Here is an 18,861-nt window from a genome sequence, read left to right as displayed (position 1 = left end):
GTAACATCTGGTATTTGAAGAGTGGATGTATCAGACTGAGTTACAAGGATGCTTAGAAGAGAGTAGAGGTTGTGTTTGACAATAGTCGTGAATGTTGAAGGAGTTTGTGTTACTGTTGTGGTTTAACCCCAGCAGGCAACTGAGCCCCACACAGCCACTCACTCACTCCCCCCTAGCGGGATGGGGGAGATTATCAGAAGAGTAAAAGTGAGAAAACTCCTGGGTTGAGATAAAGGCAGTTTAATAGATGAAGCAGGAGCTGCTCATGCAAGCAAAGCAAAATGAGGAACTCATTCCCCCCTTGCCCTGGGCAGGCAGGGGCTCAGCCATCTCCAGGAAAGTAGGGCTCCATCACGTGTAACAGTCACTTGGAAAGACAAATGCCATCACTCCAAATGTCCCCCCTTCCTTCCTCTTCCCCCAGCTCTATGTGCTGAGAGCATGATGCCATATGGTGTGGGAAATCCCTGGGGTCAGCAGTCCTGGCCATGTCCCCCCAACCCCTTGTGCCCCCCAGTCCCTCACTGGTGGGGTGGGGTGAGGGGCAGAAAAGGCCTTGGCTCTGTGTAAGCCCCGCTCAGTGGTAACCGAAACATCCCATGGTTGTCAGCACTGGTTCCAGCACAAGCCCAATACAGCCCTGTGCTAGCTTCTGTGAAGAATGTTAACTCTATCCCAGCCAAAACCAGCACACTTAACCTTGCAGATATTGTGTCTCTTGCAGAGATTTTTGGGGGCACTTTACATTTTAAATGAAAGAAACCTTGGAGTGATTTAATACAACTTCTAATCAAATGGCTGTATGTTAAGCAGATCCCTATTCTCTAGTCAGTTTGAATGTTTAAGCGGTGTTATCAAGGCTGTCTTTGGAAAAAAATCCTTGGTTATTTGAGCTTTTTCTTATGTTTGTATGGATATTTACATCCTGTGTGGTTTTGTGTTTTAGGGTTGAAATGCCTGAGAGCAATAGGAAACTTCTCCCATCATCAGCTCTTCAGCCAGTTCTTAAAGATGTTGTTAAATCAGAAAGTAGGAACAAGGCAAATGACCAGAATTCTTCAGAGTGGCTTAATCCAGACAAGTTTGAGAAGATGAACGTGTCAGTATATTGTGCTGATGGTGTATCGCACCCCTATACAGAAACTGTCTGTGGAAGGAAGCTAATCAACAGTGACTTTCGCTCCCCTTCCCAGCCGCAGTCTCATCACGCAAGAACGTTTGGTCCCAAGGCGGGCTTGTCGCCTTGTGTGCCACAGAACCTGTCAGAAAGGCCCGTGGTGCTTCCCCCTCCCGGGGAGCATCCTGCGCACCCACTCCGAAGGGCAGATGCTCTTTGGGTGCCTGAAGCGGTGTACCAGAATCTTCCTCCCCCCTTACCGCCGAAGAAATATGCTCTGAATCCTTTGCCAGGATCAGAAAATAATTCATCAGCTGATGTAAAATCGACAGAAGTGTTGCAAAATAACCAGTCAAGGCAAACAGGTGCACCTTTAAAATCTGCATCAGAAGCAAGTGTATTTACAAATGAACAAAGGCTTAAAGAGCCATTTCAAGGGAACGAACTGTTTGTTCATAAACCGGATTCTCCACCTCGCTTATCAGTTAATGATTTTTGGACTGTGTCTGAAAACTTTTTAAAGAAAGGATCTCGTCATACAGGACCAAGTGCTGGCTACGTGGATGGAAATGATAGCGTATCCCTAACGACTTATTTTTCAGTAGATAGTTGTATGACGGACACATACAGGATGAAATATCATCAGAGACCCAAGCTGTATTTTACAGATAGTGGAAATTTTCACAAAGAAAAGCATCTTCCATCAGCCGGCGTAGAGCTGAATGCTACATACCATGCTGCTCTTGAGCCCAGGCACCCTACATCTGAGCAAAGGTACGAGGCAAACGTCGAAGGCATACACTGCAGTAGATAGATGCTTTAAAAAACAACCCAAAACACACTCTGGAACTGATTTTTGCATTTCATGTAGTCTGTAAGCGGGCACAAACCTTGAATGTCTGTGTGATAACTAGGTACCCAGCTGACTGTACTCTGCTTAGGAGTTATGACTGTTTAAATGAATATGCAAATAGAGATGAACAGAGCAGTAGAGGTGCTAAACTTCTGGTTCTTTGATTTGTTACTCTAGTTGCCTTAATGCTTACCTGTGTTACTCGGCTTGTCTTCTACAGTTTATATTAAAAATGGTCCCTTTAGGTGTATACATCCTACAGCAGTGGGATCAACTAGATGTTACTAATTTTGTAAGAGAATTTAATGAGTTGCAGTTTAAAAAGAGTTCCTTCAGACTGTGGTCGCTACGTACTTAGACTAACAAAAGGGATAAACATATTGCCACATATAATGCAGTAAATGTAGTTAAAATAGAGCAGTATTTGTCCTGATAGGTAGCAGGAGGTGGCATGGTGTTTTTTTCAACCGACTTCTCTGAGAGTCTGTGCTTTCACAAACCTTCAAGTGTCTTTAATACAAGTTTACCCAGAGAATTTATAACTTTTTATTTTAAAAGCCTTAATAATAATTCTTTAAAACCGGTTCTGGTTTGCAAGTGTTTAAGATTTTCCAAGGGAAATCAAGTAAACTGCAGTAATAGACGGTCCTGTTAATACACCTGCTCTGTGTACATTTTAAAACGCATTTATCAGATTTGTTCACCCTGTAAGCTATATACTTTTAACTTATTAAAATTAAACCACGTAAGCTACAGACTGATATAGCAGAATAGGATGTTGATTTTAAAATAGTTATCGTGCAACTATGAAAGATTTTTTTAAGGTTTTAGATGTATTTACTAGTTCAGTTCCGATTTATTCTACAACTGCATGCAAAGGCAATGCTGCTATTTATTTAACTTCCTATCTTTTTTCAGCTTGACATTTTGAGCAATGTCTAAAGGGGATCAGACATTTAATTTTACAGAGATTTTTTTCCTATCCGGAGCAGTCCTACCCATGGTTGCGTTCTGTATTAGCAGATCAGGCTGACTGAACCTGCAGCCATTCAGGCTGCTGTGGTTGAGGGGGCAGGCAAAGAAGAGGGTCCCCTCCTTCTCTGCTCTAGCCACCTCACCCTGCAGTTTTGGCAGCTCTGGCATATACCATGTCTTTTGTTAACCTGACTTATTTCAGTAACGAAGAGGAGGATTCATTTGACTTTAATTTGGTTAGTTAAATCAGTGCACAGAACTGTCTAGTGAGTGCTGAGGCCCAGCACGTGGCTGGGGAGGAAAGGAGGGTGAACAGGATTTTGTCCTCGTGGCAGCCCTGACTGAAATAATCTGCTCTCTTGTGGTATCAGGGGCAGGGGCTTAGAGTTCTGTGTCAGTTGTATCATAACATTGAACAATGTATAATCTAGAATTAATGTCAGCAAAGCCTGACACAATCCAAAAAGGCTCAATTTTGCCATATTAGGGTGTTAACTTGGGGTGCTGCTGATTATGTCTAAACATCAATGCCTTTTAGTTATGAAAATAATGCAAGAAGGTTAAATATGCGTAATGAAAAGCCTTGCTCATACTTGCACTGCTAGTCAGAAAGGCTTTTTTTATGCTTGTAAACATTATGTGAGTTTTAGTAATTCCACCAAATGTTGGCAATTGTTTAGCATGATTTATCCAAGGTATACATGTAAACAGTAGGTTTGGTTATTCTGTGTCAAGGCCCATTTTTGTTGTTTTTTTTAACTACATGTAACCTACAGTAGAACTGGAACATGATATATGCAACAAACCAGGTATCTCAGACTTAATCTTTCTACCTTCTTGATCAAAATTTGTTGTAGCACTTGAAAAAAATGAATTCTAGAATTTGTAGTGCAAATAATTACGCATGTTTAGGTATGGCTGCTGGTAAATAGCAACTTTAAAAAATTACCCTTTTGTAAGAAAATGAGTTGAATACAGAAGAACCCTGAAATTGTAAGAACTTAGATTTCCAGTTGTAATATTTTTTGAGATTTCAGAACATGTAAATTAAACTTTTGTAGTTCATCTAGCAACGTTACATAATATAGATAGCCAGTTAAGTATAACTGTCTTCTAATTCTTGTGTAAAAACAAAGATTATTGGAATATGTAAATAATGTAAAATTTGTAAAATGTTTTGCAAAAATCTTGTATTTGAAATGACAGTATTTTTATCTATGAATAGCACAGCAACTACTGTGAATGATGTTAGAACACTTATTTTTAAACATGCATAGCAATGTTCATACTTCTGTACCATAAGCAATATGAATGCCTGTTGCTGATACCAATGAATTTGGCTTCCACTAAGCACAACTGGTGAACTTATTTTTAAAGTAACTGCAGTAACTTAGATGTACTTCAGTCTCCTTGCTTTTGCTTGAAACAATCTTACCAAGCCACTTTCTATGTGACCCATGTTTACCAGGTATTTAATTAAATAGACAGCTAATCGTGGCACCTTTGTTTTTATATTTGACTCTGCACTCCATGTATGTATGTAATATTTGCTGACTAATATGTGATAACTTGTTTTAACTTACCTAGGGTGCCTATTTATTTTTTTACAAATGTCCCCTTCTGGCTATAGATTTGTATAAGAGCCTAGACAATTTTTGTAACAGTGAAGACATTAACAAGTCTTGTAATTAATATATTTTTCAGTCTTTAGAATTATTTTCTTGCAAAGTTCTGCTTGTTCAAACTATCAGATAAAAATTTTTAAAATTTAAAATATCTTGGTCTTCTGTTCTGTTGTACTCCACGTTTTTCTAAACCCAACCCCAAACAAGCAACCACCACTTGGCTTTCCAGAAGGACATCTTTAAACACTGACAGATAACACTGCTGCTAGTGGTTGAAAGTTTTGCAGAGATGGTGGTTCATTTACCTTTTTTGAACAGTAAAATTTATCTTCCGAAGTAATTTGTTTATAAAGCTGTTAAATCTGTCTAGCTTGCTTAATGCCCATGAAATGCACAAAGCAAATTCAATACCATAACCTGACACCATAAGTTGATCAGCTGCATGAGTTGTATTCCTGCCTTACTGCCTCTGCTCTGTTAGGGATAAGTGAAATTGGCCTTGATACATTCACCTGCTCTAGGAGCACATGAAATAGTTTGACCTTGATGCATCACAAGCCTGCACTTTGTTAGCTGTAAGTTTTCTGAGATAAATAAAATATTGTATGTCAGAGCTGTGTGAAAGAGAAAACTAAATTACTAAAAGATACCTTGAAATGCCTTTTAATTTTCTAAAGGCTATTAAGGCTTATTCTCACCTGTCTTCCTTACCAAGAGAGAAATGGAACAACATTACCATGCTTCCCTAATAGGTTGTTCCCTTGAGATTTCCCTGGTGAAATCACATTAGATGGAAAAAAAACAGAGAATGTGTCTCTTCAATAGCTTCATCTGGAAAACCCATTTTTCTATTTGTGAGATAGCAATCACAGTTCAGTGCTCTTCTGCACCACAAGTCAAGATCTCTGAAACTGCTGGCTTATTTTGTCAGTACCCACAGCCAAGATCATAAATGCTGACAGGTAAAGGCATCTCAGTTCTTAAAACTTAGGTCTGATACATCAAGAAATCCACTGTCAATGGAAGACTGACTTTAACAGCAGAAGAAAAATAAAGGGAACAAGAGCATATGCCCACTTTTGCATCCTGAATCCTATTTAACACAATAGTAGCCTGTTTTCATTTAATGTGTTAAAAGACACTTGAAACACTCTACACTTCAAAGTCTCTGAAATCTAGTTGTTTTATTACATTTATTCCTGAAAAAAACAACCCAACAACCATGTGTTGTTACTTGTCAGAATTAGAAACAAGTATTCACAAGTGAAAAATAAGAAAGCTGGACCTCCTTCATCCGCACCCAAAGACTGTCTTGCCCAAAACCTGATCAAGTAAAAAGCCTACTCCATGTACTTGGCTTACTTTTTCTTTCTCCTGAGAGTGCAAGAGACTCCTGGATTTAATGCTGTTTTGAAAGTCTGCCTGCAGTGAGACAGATGGAACTTTGATGAGGCACATGGCAGCTGAAACCTCTTACTTACCTATTGCCATCACCCATGGAAGACAGTACTTTACACAACCTGCCAGCTACTCAAGAAGGCTGCTGTCGTAAGCTTGCTCCTTCACTGATCATAGGAAGGAAATCAGAACCTGTTTTATCTAAATCGGTAAGCAAGGGCAGCAGGCTGCTACTGCTGTTACACACTGGCATGTTTCAGAAGGCAGAGCAACTGCTGAAGCTGGAATCTCATGCACGCTGTATAAAGACAAGGTATAACAGAAAACCAAAGAGCATCAAACCCTCATGATTAACTTTTTGGAAGTAAATCAGCTGGGTGAGCTTCATCTGTTGAGGCAAAAGGTCTGAGTTACAACTTCAGTCTGCATAAGAGCTGGATTTTATTCTCAGCCACTTACAATCTGTCCTTTCAGTTGATTTTATTCAAACAGTACATATTTTCGTTTCTGCTTAACAAACCTTTAGGTACTAATTACAAAAGCAGAGTCAAACTGTCTTATGTGGCCTTTAAGGCACTGTTTAGAACACAGAAAGTGGATACAGGTAAAAACCTGAACAGTAACACTTGTGATACAGCCAGAGATACGATATAGCGTATGTATGCGCCTCTTGCATTCAGATGCAAGCAGTCATGCTCCCAGTTGCTTATACTTCACTAACCGTCCTCTTCCAGCGCTCATGTTCATAAGATGTGATTAGCAAGTGGCTCTAGAGGGAACAGAAAGCATCTGGTTACTTTTGCAGTGCTATACAGTCCCTTAGACGATACAGCAAACACAAGAGAAGCATCAAGCATATTTTCTGATCTAAGAACTGTTGGGTTTTGTTGTTTTTGTTTGTTTTGGTTTTTTTTTTTTTTAAAAAAAGCGCCACAAATCCCCACGAGCTGCTGGTTTGGAATCAGCTTCACCATTCTTCGGAGGTACCTGTGCTTCCCAGGCCTTCCCAGGCCAGGCTGCCCAGTGCCCGCTCCCCTGCCAGGGGCGGTACCTCCCCCCGCGCCCGGTTCGCCCGTGGGCACCCGGCGAGGCGCGGGCTGCCCCGCTGCGGCTTCGCCGCCCCGGTTACCCCCGGCTGTCCCTGCCCGTGCTCCAGGGGGAGGCGAGGCCCGCCGAAAGCCGGCCCTCCTTCCCGGGCGGCCGGCGGGACCCCGGCCTGAGCCCACCCGTTCCCCAGAGGCGGTGGGGGCTGACCTGGGCCCGGCGCCTTCAGGGCAGCAGGTAGATAACCACGAACAGCACCAGGTCGAAGAGGATAAAAAGCCACAGGTCTAGCCAGTAGGACTGCCCCGACAGCGACAGCGACCGGCCGCCATCCTCCGCCACCTCCGCGCCTCGCTGCTGCTGCTCCGGCCGCCGCGCCGCCATGTCCGCGGGGGTCCCAGCGCGGCACGGCCCTCCCGCACCCGCCGCGCAGGCACCCGCTGCTCTTCCGGGTGGGGAGCCAATGAGAGCGGCGCGCACGTACCGCCGCCGCCACGCCCTGTCGCCCCCGCCGGCCGGCGCCGCCCTTGCTTCCTCACGCAGCGCCGCGCCCCGCCCTACCCTGCCCGGCGGTGGGAGGCCGTTGGTGGCCGTTGGGGTGCGCGTGGCGCTGCTGCGACCTCCCGGCGACCCGGTGAGGGCACGGCTGCGCTCCCCGGCTGCCGTCCCGTCGGGCGGCCCTCCCCTCAGGCAGCCGCCACAGTGGCCCCTTCCCCGCTGAGGGGCTAATGGCGATGCCGCCCTTGTGTGGTAAAGACATTGGACATGAAGGGAGCTCCTGCTCGTGCTGGGAGAAGTGATGATTGTGGAGGCTCTCTCTGAGCTGGTGGCTGACAGTTCTGCGGTAGTACCTGGGCGCCTCTGGTTGCTGCTCCCTGACAGTCCTCAGGGCGCTTGGCCAGGTGAGACAAGGGTGTGGGGAAAAGCAGGTGGCCAGTCCTGTTAAACCGCATTGGCCTGGTTCTGCTGAGCTGTACTGGGACTTGTGTGGAAATAAACGTTCAGAAGTTCTTCCTGATACAGTTTCTTGGAGAGCAGGTGATACCCCGGAAGAAATTGTAAAACCTTTTGGGAAATCCTGTTGTGAAGACTTTTAGGAAAATTGAAACTGTTTTAAGATATACTCCTGTCCTTGAAGGTTAGTTGGAGCTTGTACACCCTAAACAAACATTGAGAAGTTTGTAGAAAGTGTCTACTGTGCTTCATTTACACACCGCCCAGCTGCATAAGAAATTAAATGAAGCTGCACAACCAGATGCCATACTCACAGGTGGGATGTTCTACCCTCAGTCCAGCCCGTTCACTCAGTATTGAAAGGAGTGCAATTATTTTCATTGCTCCTAGAAGAGTAACCAGAAACTAGGGAGTATACTAAACAGAAACTTCCTCAGTGTAGCTAGTAACTACTTTTAGCCTCGTATTAAGAGGAAAAGGCAACGCTTGCTGCAGAACGCAGAGAATGTGTATCTGATCAGAGTTTAACTTCTCATAGGCATGCACCTGGAGGGAGCTATCTTCCTTAATAACTTCTATCATTAGAAATAAGGATGAACTTGAATTTGTCTTTATATAGCAAGTATTGGTTAAGCGTATGCGTGTTAGGTGAAGTATATTAGAGATTTTTGGGGAAAACAATGACAATACTTCCCCTTTAAGTCATGTACCCATCTGTATTACCTCATTTGAGCAAAAGGCACTGTGGATTGGAGGTTTCCCCAAAGCAAATGGTTTCCCCTGAGGTTGCAAAGTAATGTAATTCTGAAATTCCTGTCTAGGAAACCAGTCTCCTCGTCAAATTTACTCAGCTACCTCATTCACATTCTAATATAATGATCTTACAGTTTACAGAAGCTGTACCACTCTCCTCCATGCCTTTAATTGATGATCTTATCTCAAGTATTGGGAGACTAAGTCTTTAAAGATATTTCCTTATTTTTTAAGTACAGCTGCCGACCACATCTGTCTGCAGTATTTGGATATGTTAAGTACTCCAAAAAAAAAAAAAGTAACCCAGATCAAAATAACTACGAATCAGGGTATTCCTGGGCTGGGTGTGGTAGAGAGGAGTGTATTGATACCAGCTGTGGGCTAGAGCTCCACTTTCCGAACCAGAAAGGCACAAGACTTAAAGGGTCAACATACTCAGGGAAGAAAAAGAAAACATTCAGAAACTTAATGCAGCTTTTGTTCCAGCCAGTACAGTCTCTAAAAGAAATAAAATGGCATTCTCCAATTTCCTGAAACCTTTGACATGTAATTGTGAATATACTTCTATGCAATTTAAAAGCAATAATGACATGCAGCAGATAACAAAGGTCAAACTCTATAACAGCATTTCCATGGTTAGGGCTTCTGCCTTATAGTTTAGTCTGCTTTTTCAGTGCGCAGAGCTTAACTGAAAGAATCTGCCACATAGCTTATTGTAAGCCATTATTCTTTGTTCCTCTCTCTTTTAAAGGCTTTAGTATCTAAACAAAATAGCCTAGAGAGAGACAGAAATTTGTAATGGTGTTGTTTCCAGATTTTAGGGTGTTGGTTTTGTTTGGTGGGTGGGTTTTTTTTTTTGTAGTTTTTCATACCTTGGCTTTTCAGTTTTACATCTCTTTGTAATTGAAAATTGAAGGACTGTTTAAAATAGTATTCCCTTCATTGTGATATTTGCGGTATATCTACTCACTGAAAGATGACTGTAAAAAATATCAATGCTGGAAGTTGCATACGTTCGATATCTGGGGGAGGAAATCCAAATTCATAAAGAAGGGTGATCTGTCCTACTCCTAACTCAAATACTGTTTGCGTCATTAAGAGCATTTTGGCAGTAGAGGGAGCTGAAGACAACGAAAATAGAGGCTAAGAGAGGATTCTGTTACAAAAACTGAAGGAAAAGATGTTTTCATTTTTTAGTCGTTTATAGCCAGCAAAAAGACAGTCAAGGAGAGCCAAGAAAACAGGGGAGTAAATTTTGAGAGGTATTTTAAAACCCCATTAAAATCATAATGTAAATGCACCCATTCAGAAATGTTAATTAAAATTGCGCCTGTAAGATTGTCTGGCTGTTTGCCATCCTCAGGGAATTCTGTGATGAAGTGCGGCAAGACTTTACAGATGCGGCTGCATTTATATTTTGGGTTATACCTCAGGGCTGTCCTCAGGCCCTCATGGCATTGTGACCTTTTAGCAAAGCCTTGCGGGAATTGGTCTTTTTCTAACTATGGCAATAGAAGCATGGGTGCAAAAAGCTCAGAAGTCAAAAAAAGGGCTTGGGGCGTATTTGCTGAAGGACAAGAGTGCCGACAGCACACGGGTTTGTTCTGCTGATGTGTCATAAAGGGTCCAGGGCTGAGAAGCAGGCTGCCCTGTAGACGTGGGGAGAGGACTGTCAATATTCAATACACAGAGAAACTGTCAATATAAATATGGTGAGGAAACCAAGTTGCCATTTGAGGACCAGTCCAAGAAATATGTAAGTTCTGCTTATAGAAAATAGTTTCTGCAGCCTTTTACAGTATGGCTCTCCGGTAGGACTTGGTACAAATAACACTTTAGCATTTGTATCGAATTGTATTTTGTTTATTCAAGGAGAAAAATAAACATAAGAAACTAGCCTATGTTTTTAACAGGGCTAAGTAATTGCAGCTTAGGGTGCTGTGAGGAGAGAAAAGGGGGGAAAAGCAGAGGATATGTAGAAAATTGGTCTTTTTTTCATTGGTTTTTGATGCTGGTGCTGCTCTGGGTGAAGTTCTTAGCCCCTCTTGAAGAATCTCTTGGCTTCAACTCCTTCGTATATGTAGGTCTGTTAAGAAATTAAGAAAAATCAGTGGCTGCTGTTACAAAATTTCGTTTCACAGTTGCTGTTGAGAGCTGGTCAGTAGTGATTTAATTAACTGTGACTGGTGGCTGTGTGAGGCCTACCAGCCCCTGTGCAGGCTCTGAGGAGGGGAATGTAAGGAAAGCAGCCTGTTGTCCATAGGCATGCATTCTCTCTGCAAACATCTGAAGCACCACGGGACAGCTTTTGAGGGCTTCAGAAAAAAACACAAGTGTTGAAGTGCCGTATTCCCAATACCACTACTGGACAAATTTCATCTATGTGACTGCTTTATTAGAAGTGAGAAGAGGCACTGAAAGGTTGGACTGTGTGTTTCTGATACCTCAAATCTCACACCTGTCCATAAGGTCAGGGGTTTTATTTATTCTTTTAAGCAGCTTGTGACCCACTAGCAGGGAGGTTCTGAAAGCATTACAGTTCAGTTCAGTTTCTGGCTTTACTGCAGAGCTGTGAAACGTTTCCCTTTTGTCTCAACCGTCAGCCCCTGCCCCAACCCCAAACTTTGTTTTGAAAGGGCATTTGTTAGCCATTGACAGCATTACCCTGGAGTAAGCTCCTGTGGTAAGGCTTTCACAAGGCAGGCACTTGGAAAAGGCCTTCAGTCAGAACACATCTATATAGCGTATATAAATATTTATCTCTCACTATATACTGTATAGGGCTTGTATTCACAGGCTTCAGAATGCATTGGTAAGATACAGTTTGAGTTTTATTTTAAAGTTTTAAATATTGATAGTTGACTCGACTTGAGAATTTTAACTACAGATAAATGAGGTTATTTGGCTTGAAGAAAATATTTCCTACTTTCAGAACAGAAATTTTTTCAGTTCATTATATTGTAAAGTTGGATGTAAGTGACTGCTTAACTCACCTGAACAAGTTCATCACCTACGATTTCTCTGTGTGCTGTGAGTGCTTTTCCATTATCTTTTCTAGTAAATTTTCCTACGAGTTTGCTTCCTTCCATGTTCCAGGAACCCTATAATGGGGAGAAAAACACTTTTTTTTTTTTTCCAAAAAACCCAAATATTTTGCAATAATATGGCACTGATCTGATTTAAAGTCTGCAAGAATGCTTAAAAGTGAGAAGAGATTGAAAGAGTGTTGTAATGCTTTTTTTGGACATTGATGGAAAGGATGTAAAAATGAAATTTTAATAAAACCACTAGTTTATGTAATTGCATAAAAGTCAAGCTATATTTTTTTAGCGCTCAGTACACCTTATTTTAATTGCATCAACAATTTCTTGTAAATACTCACTCTGTACTCTAGGTGGTGCACTTGAGTATTGTAAGAAGTAAAATTGCAATCACCTGGATTTCATCGTGTGAAAATTGCTACATACTCTGCTTTCTGGGGACTCTATGGAACCCTGAGTTTCATGGTACAGTGTTGAACCCTTAGCAGTTAAGACTGCCTTTGTTTTTTGTATATAAGTTGCAAGCATTCCTGAACAGTCACACTTTAAAATTTAAATTAAAAACTAGGAAGATAAATCATTCCTCTTGAAACGTTACTTCATAAAGTTGTTCTAATGTAATAAATATATAATTATATAGCAAGTCTCTTACAGTAAGTTCAGTCCCATCAGCCAGACTGTACTCAAAATTGACTCCCAGAGTAAATTCAATATCTACGGTACGGAAGGTGCTTGATTCATTGACAGTAAATTTGTTTCCATCTTGTTGAATAGTGATCTTCAGGTTATCATGGGCTCCTAACTTTCTTTTCATCACATTAACACCTAGAAAAATCAATTAACATCAATCAGAAAAAAAAAACCAAACAACAACCTAGAGCATCATATTTGTCTCTTTTTTTGGTGACTTTTTTGTGGTAAAGTGAGTTTATTCCAGCATTCTGACCCAAATTTTTATTCTTCTTCACTTTTTATTGACCAGTACAGATATAATACAGACCACTGTCCAACTGGAATGGTTATGGTTATATCCATATAACACACAGCTTGTACAAACTTAAAATAAGGATCAGGACGTTAAAATGACTTGATACATGCGTTTCTATAAAATTGAATAATGATGATTTCCTCCCTGAGTAATTTTTAAACTAGTTTCATGTTATCAAAATAATATTCCTGCTATAGAATTCCACTTAAAGTTTATAATTCAAATTCTCTGCACCTTTTCCTCAAATGTAGACTAAGAGATTCTTTCCTCTGCTGAAATAAACCTGCTGGAATTAGTTAAATTGCTTAAAAATAACATAATGTAATTAAATTCAGAACATTTCACAGTATCTTCCTCCCCTCTGTGGAATCTTTTGAAAATAAACGCTGTACACTCTGCAAGGGCAGAGCAGTAAACAGCAAAAGGACAGGCTAGCCAGACGGTGGCTCACAGGCAGCTAGAGTTTGTATTCAGCCATAGTGGTATTATTCTCATAGAAGGCATTGGAAAATTAAGACTTACCCATTGCTTCCATGAACTTTTCATAGTTTTCATTTCTGTCGATTTTCCAAGTACCGTTAAACGCCATGTTTCTGTCTGTAGGAGGACTGAGCTGAAGGAACAAATCCTTGCAAAGAGAATTTATATACTGGCTTATCTTGAAAGCAATTTACAGGGTGATGTGGCTGACTAAAGCTCAACTGATGTACTGATCTTTTCAAGGAGTGGTTTACTCTAGTTTAATCAAACTTCCAATCATAACCACGCTGCTTGATGAATCTCTTCCTTATTGCCCCCAAATCATGACAGTATCTGTATTGCACATCTTAATAAAGAATTGCTAAATCCATTAATTTTATTCACCATATTTGAGTTGTAGTAAAAATCAGCTACCTAGTGAAAGCAATAATTAGAAAATTTCTCAACATTTTCTCTCTGTTGTACCTTCATGCTTGTGGGAGAGACTTTATGAAACTGGAGGAAATATACATACCCAACAAACCAAAGTCAAATATCTAGTTTGTCAGTTGTCATTTGTTAGAGATCTGTTCTGCTCAGCATGATAAGCATGGGGCAGAGGGATCACTGAATGTCTGCAAGTTGTTTCAGAAAACTATCCCCTTGCTTCTTGCCTAGTGCTGAGCTATGAAAATTGGGATGATACTCTGTATTCATGTGCTCATCTTTAATACATAGTTTAGATTCTAAGCAGTTTCTACAAATTTTCTTCATTGTAATGCATTCAGTGAATGTTATGTGCATCTAACCCATTCCTACAACAGAAAAAGATGTGCAGCTGAGTGAATTTACCTGATGTGGTTGATTTCCATAGGTCCCAGATTTTGTCTGTTCAAGGATAATGCAGAACATGAGTCTTCCCTAACTTAGCTGCTTCTTCCCCCACTCCCGTTCCCCTCTAATTGGTGGTACTTGAAACTGAGCAAAACTATTAACCCAGCTTTTGTCTTTACTGAGTTTAGGGTTATAATTATTCTGTTCACATAGATGGTGTCATCTTTGCTGTCTGTTACCTTCAAAACATAAACGTAACTCCTGAACACCAACCCATCACCAGGTGATGGGTTGTGTTGTACTTACCAAATTTTAACAGCACCTTATGTTATCTTAATCTATATTGTTATCTACATCTATGGATTGCAGCCTGGAACAAGAGTTTTTACTGAAGTGTAACTCTAAATTTAGAACCTTGCTAGCAATACCAGAATGGTGCGGCTTTTCACTACAGTCAGCTTAATTTTGAGATGAATAGTAATCTGGCTAACGGACTGGAGAGGAAAAATAGCTCAACAAGTATTTCTTACTTGATGAAAAGAAAAGAAAAAAGAATGTGGGTTCATAGTATTGCAAGTGGTGTAGGGAAAGGTGCCATACTTGCAGCCAAAACAGGGTGCTAGAAGCTGACCGTGCATTAGAGTTAAAATTAACTTTTCCAGACCCTTTGGTCTTTTGAATGATAGGATTTGGCGCAAGCTAGTCTGCTGTCATTGTGAACACCTTGTGTTCCAACTACAGCTGTTCCGCATCAGGAAGACTCTTCCCAGCAGTAATTTGCAGAGGTTATCTCAGATCTGCCAACAGAGCTCCTTTTATGAGTGTTTCTTAATCGATTTCATTTGAAGTGAGCCGCCTCCTATACACAGCATGTGTTTCAAACCTGGAGGTTTTGCCTAATCTGTGTGGGGAAGAAAGGGGAATATGAAGGATCTCATTTGCCAAATGAGTGCTTGCTGTGAGGGTGCAGTAACCCCAGCATGGGGTCATGCTGAACATGTTGGAGCACTAACCTGCTAAGCCAGTGCATCTGCAGCTGGGATGGAGCAGGAACCCACAGCCATGTCTCTGTGCTGTGTGGGAAGGTTCACCTGCAAGTGACAAGGACTGGGGTTGTGGACACATGCCCTCTTCAGGCTGCAGCTTGTCCTCTTGTCTTCCAGTGCTCCAGGTGCTGTCATTTGCCTTCCTCAAACCCATGGTCTTCCATCTTGAAAATGCCTTTTTTTCTCTAAGGCTAGAAGCAGAGCCTGCTGCTCTTCCTGTACTAGCTACCTGTTCTTTCTTCTTCTGACCTCTTATATTCCTATCTTGCAGGGTAAAGAAGCCTGCCAGATGGAAGGCATCAGGCTGTTTACTCGTAATGGCGGTGAGGGAAGTACCTCGCAATACCTATTTAACACCACAATTTAGGTCTCACTATGTAGTTTTTACATGCAGTTTCTCCCCACATTTTCATGCAGTTTTTTATCACCTTGACTTGCATAAAAATTCTAAAATAAAATTTGCAAAGAAGTAGGCATAATTTTGGTAGGAAAAAAACCCTCCTCTATATAGAATCATAGAATCATTAAGGTTGGAAAAGATCTCTAGGATCAAGTCCAACTGTCCACCCAACAATACCATGTCTCCTAAACCGTGCACTGAAGTGCCACGCCTACACATCTTTTAAACACCCCCAGGGATGGTGACTCCACTGACTCTTTGGGCATCCTGTTGCAATGCCTGACCACTCTTTCAGTGAAGAATTTTTTCCTAATATCCAATCTAAACCTCCCCTGACACAGCTTGAGGCCATTTCCTCTTGTCCCACTGCTGGTAACTTGGGAGAAGAGACCAACATCCACCTCACTACAACATCCTTTCAGGTAGTTGTAGAGAGTGATAAAGTCTCCCCTCAGCCTCCTCCAGACCAAACACCCCCAGTTCCTTCAACCTCTCCTCATAAGACCTGTTCTCCAGACCCTTCACCACCTTCTCTGCCCTTCTCTGGACACACTCAAGCAACTCGATGTCCCTCTTGTACTGAGGGGCCCAAAACTGAACACAGTATTCACGGTGTGGTCTCACCAGTGCCAAGTACAGCGGCACAAACACTGCCCTGCTCCTGCTGGCCACACTTTTCCTGACACAAGCCAGGGTGCTGTTGGCCTTCTTGGCCACGTGGGCACACTGCTGGCTCATGTTCAGGCGGCTGTCAACCAGCACCTCCAGGTCCTTCTCCGCCAGGCAGCTTTCCTGCCACTCTTCCCCAAGCCTGTAGCTTTGCATGGGGTTAACAACTCTTGTGAAGGACAAAATCAAAATACTGCATCTCACTGTGGACTGGAGCATTGTGAGGTACAGGCAAGACATTTGACAGGGAAATATATACATGCCAGCTCCTGTAATTGGAATTGGATAAAAATCAGCCAACCATAAAGTGGAAGACGAGTAGTTGTGTTAGCACGGTGCTGAATCCAAACTCAGTGTCTCAAAAAGTGTCATAGCCCATGCCCAGTGCAGTAAGATGGATGCCCATCTTACCCTTCAGCCAGCTCAGAAAATGAGCAAAATTAGTTTCTATTAGAGTCAAATTATCTCTTTTTATTGCATTGGAGTTTATCCTGACCTTTGTAGTTATCGTTGTCAATCTAAATATAATAATATAATTCATTTAGTGTATATATAAAAACAAAGATACCTTATGTCTGGTTATAGTTCATCAATTTATTTTTGCTTAACAAAATTATTTACTCTCTTTACAGTCTTTGAAGAAGAGTTCTTTCTGACAGTCATGTAATGCAACTTTTGAGCCACTTCTGTTGTATCCAGTAAAAAATTGAGGCCTGAAATAATGTGAATTGTTCACATTATTTCAGGCATATATGAAATCTAACAAATAGGAAATGATCTTTTATTTTGAGCATTTCAAGAAAGCTTTTCTACTTTTTAGCTGGGTTCTGCATTCTCTCCAAGAATCTGCTGATTCATTTCCCTTAAGAAATGCTAAGGTATCTGAAGTTGTGTTTATATATTTAAACAAAACTCACGTTACTGATTACTTTCCTCATTTGAATCCAGTCTGTCTTCTTAACCTCTGAAAAAATTAGTGTCATTCTGCCAGCTAAGTATGAATTTCTGCATCAAACTTACTTCAGCAGTTTTTCTGAACCTTAAAAAAGGGGGAAGGGTCTTCTGGACCGAGTCCTCAACTAACAGGAGGATCTCTCAGATGTGCTTTTCCAGTCAGTTATCTCACAACTTGCCTTTCCCGCATTGTGATCCTTTGGCTTCTCTCAGAAGTCAGGCTAATGAGCCAACTCCAAACCTTTTCACCATGGGAACAGCAATAGCTGGATCCTGAATTTCACATCAAAGCTTGTGCTCCATTTCTGGCCCATTTTTCCCTTCCTGAACATTTCTTTTCATGGGCATGAATCCTTAGGAGCCTGTTCAGATCAGCCCCACAGATCTTTCAGTTAAGTAAGAATCCCCACAGGTGGTCAATATTTATGAGTTTCATGTTGTCTCTACGTTGGTGCAGTGCTGACAGCATAAAGAACTGTTCTTCTCTGAGGTCTGATGGAATGTCAGTGCTAGAACAAGCAGCAGGCTTTTTAATCTCTCACAATTTACATGAGTTACTTAGGACTATTGATGCACTAAAATCTGACTTCAGTTTTCTTACATGTACTAGAATCATACAGTACACACTTTATTCAGAGTTCTTTTGAGTTCTTATAAAATCTGGATTTCCTTCTAAAATTATAACTAAAATTGGTTTTATAGATTTTATTTTTTTAAATGTTGAAATATTCCACAATATTTTCCCTTCTTCTGTTTACCTCTTTCTTGTGTGGTTTTCAAAACTACAATTTTTGCTTAGATGGTGCATTGAAAAACTGGGGGTTTAGTATTGCTGCTTGCATGAAAGTCGTGAGGGCTAAGGGTGTGTATTCTTGGCTTCGTGGCTTTCTTCAACGTGTCAGCTTCAGAACACTGAAAATGGACAAACTTCTTAACTTTGAAGTTTGATCTTTAAATGAGGTGGATGGAAATAAATTATTAACTTATATGGTCATGCCAGTTTAATCATGCCATTCTGTGATAATCGTACCAAGCTGTATTACGATGCTAACTGACCATGAGGTTCCAAAGATCTGGGTGACAAAAATGCTTTTGCAGTGGGTTGTATTGGTCTATCCTATTTATTGTTTTGTGGCTTGTCTTCAAGTTGTTCTGCCTAAAATTAGCTAGGACAGGAGAACTCAGCTTTACCACAGAGTGATAACGGCTTGGTGCCAGCATAAACATGATATACTTATGTAAATATTGTTATATATAATACTAATATTAAGAGAGAGATTAATCCCTGTTAAAACCATGCAGATTAACTGTTTCTGTCAGGTAGTTGTGAACTGATTTGGCAGTGTTTATGCATGTTTTCTACTGCATGATTCTCCTATATGTCTTGGGATGGATTGCAAAGATAGTTGGGCACTTAAATAATTTAAATGCCCATGGATCCCATATTGTGAAGTTTTACTAAGCATTTAAACCACATTTCTCAAACTTGTATCAATATGGTAAATAGATAATTCTATGCTGGTAAAGCCAAGTGTAGCATAACTCTGGGTGGCCTAGCAACAAGGAACTTGATGGAGCCTAACTAATGCCGCCTCTTGGATAAATAATTTCAAAGTGCATATTGCATCGGTTGTTATATTGCAGCAGCATTGGATCATACTTGAGCTAGATTTTATCCTACTCCTGCTGCCTGTTTGCTAAGTTTCTGGTTTTATTTTGTTCAAGGAGAATCTCCTGGATGCTGCTAATAT

General features: G+C 41.1%; 3 protein-coding genes across 4 annotated transcripts in view; 1 reads left to right on the top strand and 2 right to left on the bottom strand.

Moving 5' to 3' along the window:
• USP53 (ubiquitin specific peptidase 53) overlaps positions 1-4,719 on the top strand; it is a 41,459-nt gene extending 36,740 nt beyond the window's left edge. For both annotated transcript variants that reach the window (XM_064450553.1, XM_064450554.1), the window contains one exon: positions 947-4,719. In XM_064450553.1, the coding sequence (XP_064306623.1) occupies positions 947-1,931 (985 nt within the window). In that variant the 3' untranslated portion in view covers positions 1,932-4,719. The remainder of the gene's footprint in view (positions 1-946) is intronic.
• Positions 4,720-5,739: 1,020 nt separating this feature from the next.
• C4H4orf3 (chromosome 4 C4orf3 homolog) lies at positions 5,740-9,814 on the bottom strand. Its single transcript, XM_064450828.1, has 3 exons — positions 9,733-9,814; positions 7,223-7,887; positions 5,740-6,737 (listed from the first exon to the last, which is right to left on the bottom strand). Exons 1-2 carry the CDS (start codon positions 9,812-9,814, stop codon positions 7,238-7,240), a joined length of 732 nt encoding a protein of 243 aa, XP_064306898.1. The 3' UTR covers positions 5,740-6,737; positions 7,223-7,237.
• Positions 9,815-10,592: 778 nt separating this feature from the next.
• FABP2 (fatty acid binding protein 2) lies at positions 10,593-13,449 on the bottom strand. The gene is made up of 4 exons (XM_009510521.2): positions 13,271-13,449; positions 12,413-12,585; positions 11,713-11,820; positions 10,593-10,805 (listed from the first exon to the last, which is right to left on the bottom strand). The coding sequence occupies exons 1-4, from the start codon at positions 13,335-13,337 to the stop codon at positions 10,755-10,757; spliced, it is 399 nt and encodes a 132-aa protein (XP_009508816.1). The 5' UTR covers positions 13,338-13,449; the 3' UTR covers positions 10,593-10,754.
• Between the last annotated feature and the right edge of the window lie 5,412 nt (positions 13,450-18,861).

This window comes from Phalacrocorax carbo, chromosome 4, assembly GCF_963921805.1.
Source record: "Phalacrocorax carbo chromosome 4, bPhaCar2.1, whole genome shotgun sequence".
Lineage (NCBI taxonomy): Eukaryota > Metazoa > Chordata > Aves > Suliformes > Phalacrocoracidae > Phalacrocorax > Phalacrocorax carbo.
This window is presented reverse-complemented; position numbering and strand designations above follow the sequence as displayed.

Bases quoted from the DNA above. Each gene is read 5' to 3' on its own strand.
- C4H4orf3 (XM_064450828.1), bottom strand. From the start codon at position 9,814: ATGACGCAAACAGTATTTGAGTTAGGAGTAGGACAGATCACCCTTCTT. The intron at 7,888-9,732 runs GTATGCAACTTC...GAGGACTGTCAG, and splicing joins TCCTCCCCCAGATATCGAAC to GGAGCAGCAACCAGAGGCGC.
- FABP2 (XM_009510521.2), bottom strand. From the start codon at position 13,337: ATGGCGTTTAACGGTACTTGGAAAATCGACAGAAATGAAAACTATGAA. The intron at 12,586-13,270 runs GTAAGTCTTAAT...TGATTTTTCTAG, and splicing joins AAAGTTCATGGAAGCAATGG to GTGTTAATGTGATGAAAAGA. The intron at 11,821-12,412 runs GTAAGAGACTTG...TCCCCATTATAG, and splicing joins CTGATGGGACTGAACTTACT to GGTTCCTGGAACATGGAAGG.